The 15,105-nt window shown below is 45.5% G+C and overlaps 1 protein-coding gene across 1 annotated transcript; it reads right to left on the reverse strand.

Annotated features, from left to right (window-relative positions):
• Positions 1-262: 262 nt before the first annotated feature.
• On the reverse strand, positions 263-1,110 carry LOC124279634. The gene is made up of 2 exons (XM_046715472.1): positions 1,055-1,110; positions 263-653 (listed from the first exon to the last, which is right to left on the reverse strand). Exons 1-2 carry the CDS (start codon positions 1,105-1,107, stop codon positions 263-265), a joined length of 444 nt encoding a protein of 147 aa, XP_046571428.1. The 5' UTR covers positions 1,108-1,110.
• Between the last annotated feature and the right edge of the window lie 13,995 nt (positions 1,111-15,105).

Consider the following 15,105-nt stretch of genomic DNA (forward strand, 5'->3'; position numbering starts at 1 on the left):
CTGTGCTTTGAACAAAGTTTGGATTTTGTTTGTAGAGCTAATATTTGGTGGTCACAAGTCTCATTCTCATTGGCTACATAGGTAACTTGAGTGGCTGGCTGAAAAGGGATTTTCCCAACACCTGAACAAAGTGGGTTGTTGTACATGCCATCTGTAGACATGCTGACATTATTCAAATTTGTTCCCCTGTATTTATTTATTTATTTCCCTCATTTCCACCCTCCTGGCCCTCATATCCTTCACATTTTGATGTTTAATATTATCACAAACTCTGTTTGCAGCTTTCTGCATGCCTGAACTGGATGGGGGGTGGAATATCTGCACTCATGCAGAGGACACGGAAACTCTCACTCCCCATGGGACATTTCGACAGGCCTATCTGGAGTCCAGTGTTAGCAGTGGAGGAGCGACGTCCCTTCTTCGCCGCAGCTACTTCTACCTCTTTGTAGAGCTTATGATGCTTAGACAGGTAGCCACAGTTGGTACATTTCAGTCTCTCTGTCCAGTTGAGGCCCCACTGCTGTTCATGCTCTATATCCATAACCAGGTCCCCCTTACAGTTTGTGGATGTCGTGGCATGCTCACGAAATGCCTCATTGAACAGTTTCTCTGTCTCCCCAACGTGGAATAGATGATACACATCAGCAGCAGCCCTGCAGATTTAAAATAAACCCCACTGACTACTTGGGAAACTTCTGAATGATTATTTACAATATGTTGTTGTGTTCGACATTTGTGAATTATCTCCCTTGATGGATGAAATGTATTTTCTATTTCTGTCCCAGCTTAGCCCTTCATTATGGTATTAAAACACTGGGTTTTTTTATTGGTTTTGAAAAACACTCATTCATGAGTCTGAGTTTGGCCACTTACTTCACTTAATCACTGAAAAATGTGAATAAAATTGAAAATTTCTTATGTCACCTTGTTTAAAGATTATTCTTTTAATGAGGCAAGTTTGGCCATCCAAATCATTTAACAATGAGGACTTTTTGTTACCTGCAAGTATTTCAAAGCTTGGGTGACATGAATAAGTAGATTATAGTCATCTTACCTGTCATTTTTTGTTTTCAGTGAACAATCATCCTCCTGAGGGGTGTTTCTCATCCCTCGGCCTCAACAGGCAGACTAGTGAGTGTTTGTACTGGCTGGACTCCAGTCACCCCTGCACTGTTCACTTTCTTATGTAGCTCAGGGGTCAACCTGACAGTCTGGGGCACTTTAAATCTACTTTGCTTATCCCTGGGTTGTTTTTCACCAAAGTTCCAAGGCTTATTTCCCTTTTTGAAATGACTTTTCGAACACTTTCGGTGTGGTGCCATGTTTCCAGAGTATGTCCAGGATGCTAACTCTCTGAATTTTTCAGTGGAATGAAGGCATTAACATTGGATCTTGCCCTCCCATAGTTAAAATACCAAATATGGACCTGTCAGTTAGATGTAAACAGTGCAGGGGTACCGATAGCAGTTCCAGTCAACTGACTCTGTCCAGCCTCTTTTAACACTTAATCTAATTAGTGTCACAACCAAATTCCATGAGATGTGTCAGATTCTTCTATCACTAGTTGCTGTCACCACATTACTCCAAACAGTTCACCATCATTTAAATTGAAATATGAAGTCTATTTTGTTTTGACTTTATCAGTATTGCACATTTTACAGGGTCGAAAAAGATATTTTAGGGGTGACATGTTTGAAGCATCATCTGTGAACCATGGAATTGACCTGTGAACCCTCCTTTTGGGAAACAAGAATAAACAATAGAGGCCTGTGTATGGTCATAGAAAGTTCTTTATTAATACAGAAGTACATGTTGCAATAAGCTGCCCAAACCATGGTAATTTAACTCTTAACAGCTTTTATGATGTATCAGATCTCTGCATATAGGTGCCATACAGACATGGCAGTGAGCACAAAGTATAGCCCTTGAACCAATTTCAATTTGTTTCTAAGGAGCTACATACATTTACAATAAATACATCACAGATTTGCCTAGTGCAGATGCACACCATTGTTTCTACAGGTTATACTACATTAAATGAGAATCGCTTGTGCAAATCTCAGAATGCTGGTATAGACTATTTAAAGGCCAGCTCAGTGTTCTACCAAGAAGGTGAGATCATTGTTCATTGGCATATAGTATTTACAATCGGTGGGATATTAGATATAGATGTGCCAGCCACAGACAAAGTAATAGACTCTTGTTTTCTTTTATCACAGGAAACGGTTTTTTGTTTCATACTGTTTCTGTTTAATTTCAGAACTGAACCTTGAAGAGACATGGTAACGGCAATGATTGCATACAGGCTGCTGAAGCTGAATATGCTGCTGCTGCAATATGTCAACATATGTATGACTAACATCACTTGTGGGTGGTGATTCTGCTTCGACAAACTGCATGTGTCGGGGATGTGGGCAGTGTAAGGCAAGCAGTGTCAGGGATGTGGGCAGTGTCGGACTGGCAGTGTCAGGCAGGCTGTGTAAGGGATGTGGGCAGAGTCAAACAGGCAGTGTCAAGGATGTGGGCAGTTTCAGCCACGCAGTGTCAGGGATGTGGGCAGTGTAACGCAGGCTGCCATGGAAGCAAGATCTGTGAACATTTGAAGTCTAAACAGACTGACAAGCAGAGTGGGGACTACAGAAAGGGTCAGTTAGACCCTGTACCGTGTTTCAGCAAAAAACATGAACTTTCTTATTCAAAATATTGAAAATGTGCAGTGATGCTGCAGAACTGTATATACTAATTACTTGCTAAAGACAGATACTGTGTAACTTTAAGTTTAAATGCATCATAATGTCTCTAAAGCTATGTGTTGTGATTAAGTGCTATGTCACAACCAACTGTGACTGTGGTGAAAATCAGGAAATATGAATAAAATTTTACTATATTATGTGATATAGTATTTTTGAAATACTTTGACTTTGTTTTTCTGTTCTCCTATAACTTTAATGCCTAAAGGCAATCTGGGAAAGGTGCATGGCCTTTACACACACCCCTGTTCACACAGGCCACTCTTTCTGCATTTATGCTGTGTGGCTCAGCAGACAGGTGTTCGACATAGGTGCATTTACTGTTTTGGCACAAATGGCTGATGTCGTAATCACCTATGTCGAAGTTTTCTCTGTGTACTATGAAACCCCAGCCGGTGAGCATGAGTAGCACGCCACTGGTAGGCTATGGGGCAAAAATACCGCAATACCCCATACCCACTGTGCTTGCATGCTCCACTCCACATATGCCATATGCCATTTTCCTCACTGAGGACTGAATTCTTCACAAACTTGGCTCTATATCTTTTGAAAAAGGCTTGAATATTAGCCATTTTAGGTATCACATGCATCTAAAAGGCACGTGCGGCGTAGTGATACATACATTCACCATAATGGAACCAATCTGACTAAGTATGATGCGTCCGCTCACTCACTAAAACAATATGCAATCAGAAAATTGAAATAAATTCAGAAAGAAAATTAAAAAAAATATTTTCAGTTGAAAACACATGTATACATATTTCACATGTTCCTGTCAGTAAATATGCAAAGTTTCAAGTGAATATTTTGAAAAATAACAGACATATAGCAAATTAAACACTTGCACTACCTTCACCATATCAGGCCTCAGACCACAATTATTTTCCTTCTTTGCTATCTACAGTGACATGCCAGTGCACCATAAATAATATCAGTCGTAGGCTGTTCTCCTGTTGCATGCTGACCAACCTGCCACTTGTCACCTAACCGGCAAAATATGGGCCTGGATCGACCATGTCAATCTTGCTGTATCCACTGTAAACAATGGTCACCGGAAGTTACGAGCCGAAACACTAGACAGCCTTGAACTTGGGGTCAAACCAAGGAAGGCTGGTGTCAATACCATGTGTAGATTGTGGACCAAACAAATTTTGCAATAAAATACAATGTCTTACCTTTCATTTAAGCTATCACAAGTAACCCTGAAAAGATTAGCACAAACAGAACAGCCCATTTAAACAAGGCACTATATTCTCATATTTTCCTTCCGGGTCATGGTAAAAGTTAAGGGGGTAACTGTGGTCTGAGGCCACATTGTCTCCGTCAGAACACACAGTCATTGGTCAGCGAGCACTTGCCCAAGTTCTTGCAAGGCCAAGAGTTGACGCATCTGCTGTCCCACTTGTCTTTCCAGCTCATCCAAAATGTTTTTTGATCGGGTTCAGTTCTGAGGAACAAGAAGACCAGTCAATTTCATCAGCACTTGTTACTAAGAAGTTGCACGCGGCTATAGAATTGAATGTCAGTCATGTGATTGCTATGTCTTAATGAGTACATCAACACCGTTTCTGTGCACAATATAGCTGAATCTATAAATATTTATACTGTATCACTTGTTTCAAAAAGGGAAAGATATCCTTCAACCCTGCAACAATTTGCTTGGACTCTCCATCCCAATTGTACATTATTATACTCAAACTAGACATCAGAATTAACCACCAACCCAGTGAGTCACCTACCCAGACAGCCAAGGTGTGGGTCACCTACCCTGCTAGCCAGTGTGTGAGACACCTACCTACTGTGTCACCCACCCAATATGTGAGTCACCTACGTTGCCAGCCAAGGTGTGGGTAACTTACCTAGCCAGTCAATGAGAGAGTCATCTACCTAGCCAGCCAAAGTGTGGGTCACCTACCCACTGTGTCATGTCCAGCCAATATGTGAGTCACTTGCCTAGCCTGCCAAGGTGTGGGTCACCTACCCACTGTGTCACCCAGCCAATATGTTAGTCACTTGTCTAGCCTGCCAAGGTGTGGGTCACCTACCCACTGTGTCACCCAGCCAATATGTGAGTCACCTACCTAGCCAGCCAAGGTGTGGGCCACCTACCCACTGTGTCATGTCCAGCCAATATGTTAGTCACTTGCCTAGCCTGCCAAGGTGTGGGTCACCTTCCCACTGTGTCATGTCCAGCAAATATGGTAGTCACTTGCCTAGCCTGCCAAGGTGTGGGTCACCTACCCACTGTGTCACCCAGCAAATATGGTAGTTACCTACCTAGCCAGCCAAGGTGTTGCTCACCTACCCACTGTGTCATGTCCAGCAAATATGTGAGTCACTTATCTAGCCTGCCAATATGTGAGTCACCTACCTAGCCAGCCAAGGTGTGGGTCACCTACCCAATGTGTCATGTCCAGCCAATATGTGAGTCACCTACCTAGCCTGCCAAGGTGTGGGTCACCTACCCACTGTGTCACCCAGCCACTATGTGAGTCAGCTACCCAGCCTGCCAAGGTGTGGGTCACCATCCCACTGTGTCATGTACAGCCACTATGTGAGTCACCTACCTAGCCTGCCAAGGTGTGGGTCACCTTCCTATCCTGCCAAGGTGTAGGTCACCTACCCACTGTGTCACCCAGCCAATATGGAGTCACCTACTCAGCTTGCCAGTGTATGAGTCACCTACTTAGGTAAACACTGTCAGTACGTGAGTCACCTTGCCCGACCACCACTGTTGGAGTCAGTTGGCCAGTCAGTGTGAGTCACCTAGCCAGCCAGCCAACCAACCAGCCAACTAGCCAGCCAGTGTTGGAGACACCGAGCCTGTCAGTCAGTGAGTGAGTCATTCATCTAACCAGTGAAGACCAGTTAATCACTTAGCCAGGAAGCTACTGTGAGTCTTCACCTCAGTTTGTCACTGAATGAGTTATCAGTCTAGTCAGTGCCTAGCCAGTCTTGTCAACAAGGCAACTAGTGTGTGAGTCACCTAGCCAGCCAGGTAGCCATGCAGCAAGAGAATGACTCACCTTGCTCCTTAGCTGTCTTAAAAGAGAAAGGGTCTTAGGTATAATGAAAAGGGTTGGATAACCTAGCCTTATCTTACACAAGCCTCACTGTCACATCCCAGGCAGCGAAACCTGTGAAAATGTACCACGGGATAAAGTACTCACGAAAACAGGTGACAGGGCGAAACACATGTCACCTGCAACGATCGACACCATCGGATACCAAAATACACAAACAGCCAATTGATAGAAAATGACAACTGGAGTCCATACAGCACAATGTCCAGGTTTATACGTACAGCAGGAACTGTCATTACCACCAATCAAAAATATGTCTTCTCTTGTGAGCTCACCTCTCACGACGACAACAGTGCCATATCAGATGATAGTGATAATTCAACTCTTGCAGGAACCGAACATTCTTATCAATCTGAATCGTTAGACAATGAAGGTACATTACCTATTGCACAGACTGCATCGGTTTCTCTTGCCTGACACTTGGTATTTGTCGTACATGACCGATCATCATCAGGCAAGAAATCTCCAAAATCTTCTTGCATGGTGGCCATTTTGATTCGCAGACTGGATCTTCCGCTTGGTGACGCTGCACTCGATCGTCCAAAGCTGGGTCCCGTCTCCTCATATTGCAATATACGACAATACAGCGCACTGTGGGAGCCGAGAACCAAGCAAAGTTCAAGTCTGCCCCAGGAATAAATGGGAACCAGTCTAAGAGATTCGCAGATTTCTCCAGGTTTTGACCCCAAAGATGCCCCCTATTAAAATTGTGAATAATTGCATTTAAAAACTTTTAAAACTCTAGTAAAATTAGCACAAGTGTGTTGGTGTATTTCCTCTTTGAATTTATTTAGGAATATTCTTAAAACATACCGCATTTCATCTATAAACGTTGACATTAAACGCCGGTGGTGAAGAATGTCTTTAGGAAATATACGACTAGACGTATAAAGGAGGATATACAGTGTTGTACTGCGCCTGTGCTCAATGACGCTTCTGTTAGATCCCGTTCGCCATCGAAACCATTTCATGAAATGTTTTGTCCCATGTATGTGCGTGCGCGCGCGCGTGTGTACTCTTGAATTTGTGCGTGTGCGCGCGTGTGTACTCATGAATATGTGCGCGTGTGTGCATGCGCGCGTGTTATGAAGAGAGAAAGGAGAGAGAGGAGAGGGAGGGGAAGGAGGAATAGGAGAACCGACGCTCTACAAAGAGATGGAATAGCGATTGTAGTTATAAAGAATTACTGCAAAGCTATATACTTGTCCGTTTATTAAGTACAACATTGGACGTGCATGCTAGAATGTAAGTAGAAACTTGTCACTGCCTACTACACAGAATTGTAGATGTGTTTGTCTCGCTCTGGCTTCTTGTTTTGGGGGCGGTGGGGTAGCCTAATGGTTAAAGCGTTGGCTCGTCACGCCGAAGACCCGGGTTCGAATCCCCACATGGGCACAATGTGTGAAACCCATTTCTGTTGTCCCCCGCCGTGATGTTGCGGGAATATTGCTAAAAGCGGCGTAAAACCAAACTCAGTCAGTCAGTCTTGTTTTGCCTGTCTTCTTGACCATTATGGCAGGTGACGCTCATGTGATGAGGTATGAGTTTAAGTCAGACACAGAGAAAATATCCGACAGCGCCTCCTCGCCGTTCCCGGGATTTATATCTCCATTTGCATTGTGGTAAATAACCTGCACCCACTGAGGTCAGATTGCAAGGCAGGTATTAGTGTCTTTGGGCAATTATAATGGACGTCACGTTTTATCTGAACGTATATGGTCTGATGCCACGGAACTTTGTGTGTGCCCTTAATACGGACACGAGCCCTGGGGCGTGACAGCTAGTTTGACAAGTTATTGGGAACTTGAGAGCTCGAAGCACCAGATAATGTTAGAGTTTGATACTATGATGTTGTCACACCCATTACAACACGTGTTCTTATTGTGTGTGCTATCGTTGTTATTGTTGTTTTAATTTCTGATTCTATGCTGTTCCCGGTAACTCCTGATCTGTATGAGTTCGTGTGCTGGCAGTGACATACCTCTAATTAAATGTATATATGTAACATATACACATTGACTTTGACGTTGAACTTGACAAGTACGCCCAACGGTATCATGTCATTCATACTGGCAATATTAATATAATATAGAACACACTTATTCTCACCAGAATAAAATACTCTTAAATTCCGTGTATGTATTCTACACAGCAGTCGTAATTCTAAATGAGTCAAGTAATATATATTCCCTGGTCCATCGATCACTTGGTTGTCTGGTTTATTTACAGGCGCTCTAGCATGGCAGGATTACTGCTGTATGGCGTCGGGCAAAAAGTACTTTCAGAGAAATGTTTTGAATTGAGGGTTCCATCGTTAGGGTGGTACATGCTTACTCTTTTGGTGAACACCTGGTGTCACTGCTTTTAAGCGATCCATCCATATAAATATCGCAGCAATTTTGACCCATGACACCAACTGTAGTTTGTTTCTGGGGGTAGTCTAGACTGGGTATTCCCCCCTGACACCAACTGTAGTTTGTTTCTGGGGGTAGTCTAGACTGGGTATTCACCCATGACACCAACTGTAGTTTGTTTCTGGGGGTAGTCTAGACTGGGTATTCACCCATGACACCAACTGTAGTTTGTTTCTGGGGGTAGTCTAGACTGGGTATTCACCCATGACACCAACTGTAGTTTGTTTCTGGGGATAGTCTAGACTGGGTATTCACCCATGACACCAACTGTAGTTTGTTTCTGGGGATAGTCTAGACTGGGTATTCACCCATGACACCAACTGTAGTTTGTTTCTGGGGATAGTCTAGACTGGGTATTCCCCCCTGACACCAACTGTAGTTTGTTTCTGGGGGTAGTCTAGACTGGGTATTGCCCCATGACACCAACTGTAGTTTGTTTTTGGGGGTAGTCTAGACTGGGTATTCACCCATGACACCAACTGTAGTTTGTTTCTGGGGGTAGTCTAGACTGGGTATTCCCCCCTGACACCAACTGTAGTTTGTTTCTGGGGACAGTCTAGGTTGGGTATTCCCCCTGACACCAACTGTAGTTTGTTTCTGGGGATAGTCTAGCTTCCAGGTATTCACCCATGACACCAACTGTAGTTTGTTTCTGGGGGTAGTCTAGACTGGGTATTCCCCCCTGACACCAACTGTAGTTTGTTTCTTGGGATAGTCTAGACTGGGTATTCACCCATGACAGCAACTGTAGTTTGTTTCTGGGGGTAGTCTAGACTGGGTATTCCCCCCTGACACCAACTGTAGTTTGTTTCTTGGGATAGTCTAGACTGGGTATTCACCCATGACACCAACTGTAGTTTGTTTCTGGGGGTAGTCTAGACTGGGTATTCACCCATGACAGCAACTGTAGTTTGTTTCTGGGGGTGGTCTAGACTGGGTATTCCCCCCTGACACCAACTGTAGTTTGTTTCTGGGGGTAGTCTAGACTGGGTATTCCCCCATGACACCAACTGTAGTTTGTTTCTGGGGGTAGTCTAGACTGGGTATTCCCCCCTGACACCAACTGTAGTTTGTTTCTGGGGATAGTCTAGACTGGGTATTCCCCCATGACAGCAACTGTAGTTTGTTTCTGGGGATAGTCTAGACTGGGTATTCCCCATGACAGCAACTGTAGTTTGTTTCTGGGGATAGTCTAGACTGGGGTATTCCCCATGACAGCAACTGTAGTTTGTTTCTGGGGGTAGTCTAGACTGGTATTCCCCTGACACCAACTGTAGTTTGTTTCTGGGGTAGTCTAGACTGGGTATTCCCCATGACACCAACTGTAGTTTGTTTCTGGGGGTAGTCTAGACTGGGTATTCCCCCCTGACACCAACTGTAGTTTGTTTCTGGGGATAGTCTAGACTGGGTATTCCCCCATGACACCAACTGTAGTTTGTTTCTGGGGGTAGTCTAGACTGGGTATTCCCCTGACAGCAACTGTAGTTTGTTTCTGGGGGTAGTCTAGACTGGGTATTCCCCCCTGACACCAACTGTAGTTTGTTTCTGGGGATAGTCTAGACTGGGTATTCCCCCCTGACAGCAACTGTAGTTTGTTTCTGAGGATAGTCTAGACTGGGTATTCCCCCATGACAGCAACTGTAGTTTGTTTCTGGGGGTAGTCTAGACTGGGTATTCCCCCCTGACACCAACTTTAGTTTGTTTCTGGGGGTAGTCTAGACTGGGTATTCCCCCATGACAGCAACTGTAGTTTGTTTCTGGGGGTAGTCTAGACTGGGTATTCCCCCCTGACACCAACTGTAGTTTGTTTCTGGGGATAGTCTAGACTGGGTATTCCCCCGTGACACCAACTGTAGTTTGTTTCTGGGGGTAGTCTAGACTGGGTATTCCCATGACACAGCAACTGTAGTTTGTTTCTGGGGGTAGTCTAGACTGGGTATTCCCCCTGACACCAACTGTAGTTTGTTTCTGGGGGTAGTCTAGACTGGGTATTCCCCCATGACAGCAACTGTAGTTTGTTTCTGGGGGTAGTCTAGACTGGGTATTCCCCCTGACACCAACTGTAGTTTGTTTCTGGGGGTAGTCTAGGCTGGGTATTCCCCCATGACAGCAACTGTAGTTTGTTTCTGGGGGTAGTCTAGACTGGGTATTCCCCCCTGACACCAACTGTAGTTTGTTTCTGGGGGTAGTCTAGACTGGGTATTCCCCCCTGACAGCAACTGTAGTTTGTTTCTGGGGTAGTCTAGACTGGGTATTCTCCCCTGACACCAACTGTAGTTTGTTTCTGGGGTAGTCTAGACTGGGTATTCCCCCCATGACAGCAACTGTTGCTTGTTTCTGGGGATAGTCTAGACTGGGTATTCCCCATGACACCAACTGTAGTTTGTTTCAGGGGGTAGTCTAGACTGGGTATTCCCCATGACAACAACTGTAGACTTGTTTCTGGGGGAGTAGTCTAGACTAATTATTCACCCATGACAGCAACTGTAGTTTGTTTCTGGGGTAGTCTAGACTGGGTATTCCCCTGACACCAACTGTAGGTTGTTTCTGGGGTAATCTAGACTGGGTATTCCCCCATGACAGCAACTGTGGTTTGTTTCTGGGGGTAGTCTAGACTAGGTATTCCCCCTGACACCAACTGTAGTTTGTTTCTGGGGGTAGTCTAGACTGGGTATTCCCCCATGACAGCAACTGTAGTTTGTTTCTGGGGGTAGTCTAGACTGGGTATTCCCCCCTGACACCAACTGTAGTTTGTTTCTGGGGGTAGTCTAGACTGGGCATTCCCCCATGACAGCAACTGTAGTTTGTTTCTGGGGATAGTCTAGACTGGGTATTCCCCCATGACACCAACTGTAGTTTGTTTCTGGGGGTAGTCTAGACTGGGTATTCCCCCTGACACCAACTGTAGTTTGTTTCTGGGGGTAGTCTAGACTGGGTATTCCCCCATGACAGCAACTGTAGTTTGTTTCTGGGGATAGTCTAGACTGGGTATTCCCCCCTGACACCAACTGTAGTTTGTTTCTGGGGGTAGTCTAGACTGGGTATTCACCCATGACACCAACTGTAGTTTGTTTCTGGGGGTAGTCTAGACTGGGTATTCCCCCCTGACACCAACTGTAGTTTGTTTCTGGGGATAGTCTAGACTGGGTATTCCCCCATGACAGCAACTGTAGTTTGTTTCTGGGGATAGTCTAGACTGGGTATTCCCCCATGACAGCAACTGTAGTTTGTTTCTGGGGGTAGTCTAGACTGGGTATTCACCCATGACACCAACTGTAGTTTGTTTCTGGGGGTAGTCTAGACTGGAGTATTCCCCCCTGACACCAACTGTAGTTTGTTTCTGAAGGGGGATAGTCTAGACTGGGTATTCCCCTGACACCAACTGTGGTTTGTTTCTGGGATAGTCTAGACTTGGGTATTCCCCCTGACACCAACTGTAGTTTGTTTCTGGGGTAGTCTAGACTGGTATTCACCCATGACACCAACTGTAGTTTGTTTCTGGGGTAGTCTAGACTGGGTATTCCCCTGACACCAACTGTAGTTTGTTTCTGGGGATAGTCTAGACTGGGTATTCCCCCTGACACCAACTGTAGTTTGTTTCTGGGGATAGTCTAGACTGGGTATTCCCTGACACCAACTGTAGTTTGTTTCTGGGGATAGTCTAGACTCAAGGTATTCCCCCATGACAGCAACTGTGGTTTGTTTCTGGGGTAGTCTAGACTGGGTATTCCCCTGACACCAACTGTGGTTTGTTTCTGGGGTAGTCTAGAACTGGGTATTCCCCTGACACCAACTGTAGTTTGTTTCTGGGGGTAGTCTAGACTGGGTATTCCCCATGACGGCAACTGTAGTTTGTTTCCCTGGGGTAGTCTAGACTGGGTATTCCCCCTGACACCAACTGTAGTTTGTTTCTGGGGATAGTCCTAGACTGGGTATTCCCCTGACAGCAACTGTGTAGTTTGTTTCTGGGGGGTAGTCTAGACTGGTATTTCCCCATGACAGCAACTGTGGTTTGTTTCTGGGGGTAGTCTAAACTGGGTATTCCCCATGACACCAACTTTAGTTTGTTTCTTGGGGTAGTCTAGACAGGTATTCCCCATGACACCAACTGTAGTTTGTTTCTGGGGATAGTCTAGACTGGGTATTCCCCCCTGACAGCAACTGTAGCAGTTTCTGGGGATAGTCTAGACTGGGTATTCCCCCCTGACACCAACTGTAGTTTGTTTCTGGGGTAGTCTAGACTAGAATTATTCCCCTGACAGCAACTGTAGTTTGTTTCTGGGGGGTAGTCTAGACTGGGTATTCCCCATGACAGCAACTGTGGTTTGTTTTCTGGGGGGTAGTCTTGACTGGGTATTCCCCATGACAGCAACTGTAGTTTGTTTCTGGGGGGTAGTCTAGACTGGGTATTCCCCTGACACCAACTGTAGTTTGTTTCTGGGATAGTCTAGACTGGGTATTCCCCTGACAGCAACTGTAGTTTGTTTCTGGGGGTAGTCTGAACTGGTGTTCCCCTGACACCAACTGTGGTTTGTTTCTGGGGATAGTCTAGACTGGTATTCCCCCTGACACCAACTGTAGTTTGTTTCTAGGGGGTAGTCTAGAACTGGGCATTCCCCATGACAGCAACTGTAGTTTGTTTCTGGGGGGTAGTCTAGACTGGGTATTCCCCATGACACCAACTTTTGGTTTGTTTCTGGGGGGTAGTCTAGACTAGGTATTCCCCATGACACCAACTGTAGTTTGTTTCTGGGGGTAGTCTAGACTGGGTATTCCCCTGACACCAACTTTAGTTTGTTTCTGGGGGTAGTCTAGGCTGGGTATTCCCCCATGACAGCAACTTTAGTTTGTTTCTGGGGGTAGTCTAGACTGGGTATTCCCCCCTGACACCAACTTTAGTTTGTTTCTGGGGGTAGTCTAGGCTGGGTATTCCCCCATGACACCAACTTTAGTTTGTTTCTGGGGGTAGTCTAGGGTTGGGTATTCCCCTGACACCAACTGTAGTTTGTTTCTGGGGGTAGTCTAGACTGGGTATTCCCCATGACACCAACTTTAGTTTGTTTCTGGGGTAGTCTAGACTGGGTATTCCCCTGACACCAACTGTAGTTTGTTTCAGGGGTAGTCTAGGCTCAGGTATTCCCCTGACACCAACTGTAGTTTGTTTCTGGGGGTAGTCTAGACTGGGTATTCACCCATGACACCAACTTTAGTTTGTTTCTGGGGGTAGTCTAGGCTGGGTATTCCCCCATGACACCAACTGTAGTTTGTTTCTGGGGGTAGTCTAGACTGGGTATTCCCCCATGACACCAACTTTAGTTTGTTTCTGGGGGTAGTCTAGACTGGGTATTCCCCCCTGACACCAACTGTAGTTTGTTTCTGGGGATAGTCTAGACTGGGTATTCCCCCCTGACAGCAACTGTAGTTTGTTTCTGGGGTAGTCTAGACTAAGGTATTCCCCTGACACCAACTGTAGTTTGTTTCTGAGGGATAGTCTAGACTGGGTATTCCCCTGACACCAACTGTAGTTTGTTTCTGGGGGTAGTCTAGACTGGGTATTCCCCATGACACCAACTGTAGTTTGTTTCTGGGGGTAGTCTAGACTGGGTATTCCCCATGACACCAACTTTAGTTTGTTTCTGGGGGGTAGTCTAGACTGGGTATTCCCCATGACACCAACTGTAGTTTGTTTCTGGGGTAGTCTAGACTGGGTATTCCCCCTGACACCAACTTTAGTTTGTTTCTCTGGGGTAGTCTAGGCTGGGTATTCCCCATGACACCAACTTTAGTTTGTTTCTGGGGTAGTCTAGACTGGGGTAGTGGGGGTATTAGTCTAGGCTGGGTATTCCCCCTGACACCAACTTTAGACACCAACTTTTTGTTTCTGGGAGTTCTAGGCTGGGCATTCCCCCGACACCAACTGTAGTTTGTCTAGACTGGGTATTCCCCATGACACCAACTTTAGTTTGTTTCTGGGGTAGTCTAGACTGGGTATTCCCCTGACACCAACTGTAGTAGACTTGTTTCTGTAGTTTGGGGTAGTCTAGACTGGGTATTCCCTGACCCAGCAACTGTAGTTTGTTTCTGGGGGTAGTCTAGACTGGGTATTCCCCATGACACCAACTGTAGTTTGTTTCTGGGGGTAGTCTAGACTGGGGGGGTATTCTAGACCCCCTGACACCAACTGTCAGTTTGTTTGTTCTCGGGGGTAGTCTAGGATTGGTCTGACACCAAGTAGTTTGTTTCTGGGGATAGTCTGCATTCCCCAACTGTAGCTTGTTTCTGGGGGTAGTCTAGGCTGGGTAACCTGACAGCCAACTAGTTTGTTTCTGGGGGTAGGAGTCTAGAGTCTACTGTAGTTTGTTTCTGGGGTATTCCCCGACACCAACTGTAGTTTGTTTCTTGGGGCAGTAGTCATGAGACATGTAGTTTGTTTCTATAGTCTACAGACTGGGCATTCCCCATGACACCAACTGTAGTTTGTTTCTGGGGGTAGTCTAGACTGGGTATTCACCCCTGACACCAACTGTAGTTTGTTTCTGGGGTAGTCTAGACTGGGTATTCCCCAACTGACACCTTGGGTACATGACACCAACTGTGAGTTTGTTTCTTGGGGGGTAGTCTAGTAGTTTGTTTCTGAGGGTAGTCTAGGTTGGGTATTCCCCAATGACACCAACTGTAGTTTGTGGGGGAGTTAGACTGTTTCTGGTTTCTGGGTAGTCTAGACTGGGTATTCACCCATGACACCAACTGTAGTTTGTTTCTGGGGATAGTCTAGACTGGGTATTCCCCATGACAGCAACTGTAGTTTGTATTTCTCTGGGGGTAGTCTGGAGACTGGGTATTCCCCATGACACCAAC

This window comes from Haliotis rubra, unplaced genomic scaffold (genome assembly GCF_003918875.1).
Source record: "Haliotis rubra isolate DU_JTF1 unplaced genomic scaffold, ASM391887v1 Scf2532, whole genome shotgun sequence".
Classification (NCBI taxonomy): Eukaryota; Metazoa; Mollusca; class Gastropoda; order Lepetellida; family Haliotidae; genus Haliotis; species Haliotis rubra.

Excerpts from the sequence above, each read along its gene's own strand:
- LOC124279634 (XM_046715472.1), bottom strand. The coding sequence starts at position 1,107 with ATGAGAAACACCCCTCAGGAGGATGATTGTTCACTGAAAACAAAAAAT. Across the intron at positions 654-1,054 it reads CTGAAAACAAAAAATGACAG|GGCTGCTGCTGATGTGTATC; the intron begins GTAAGATGACTA and ends TTAAATCTGCAG.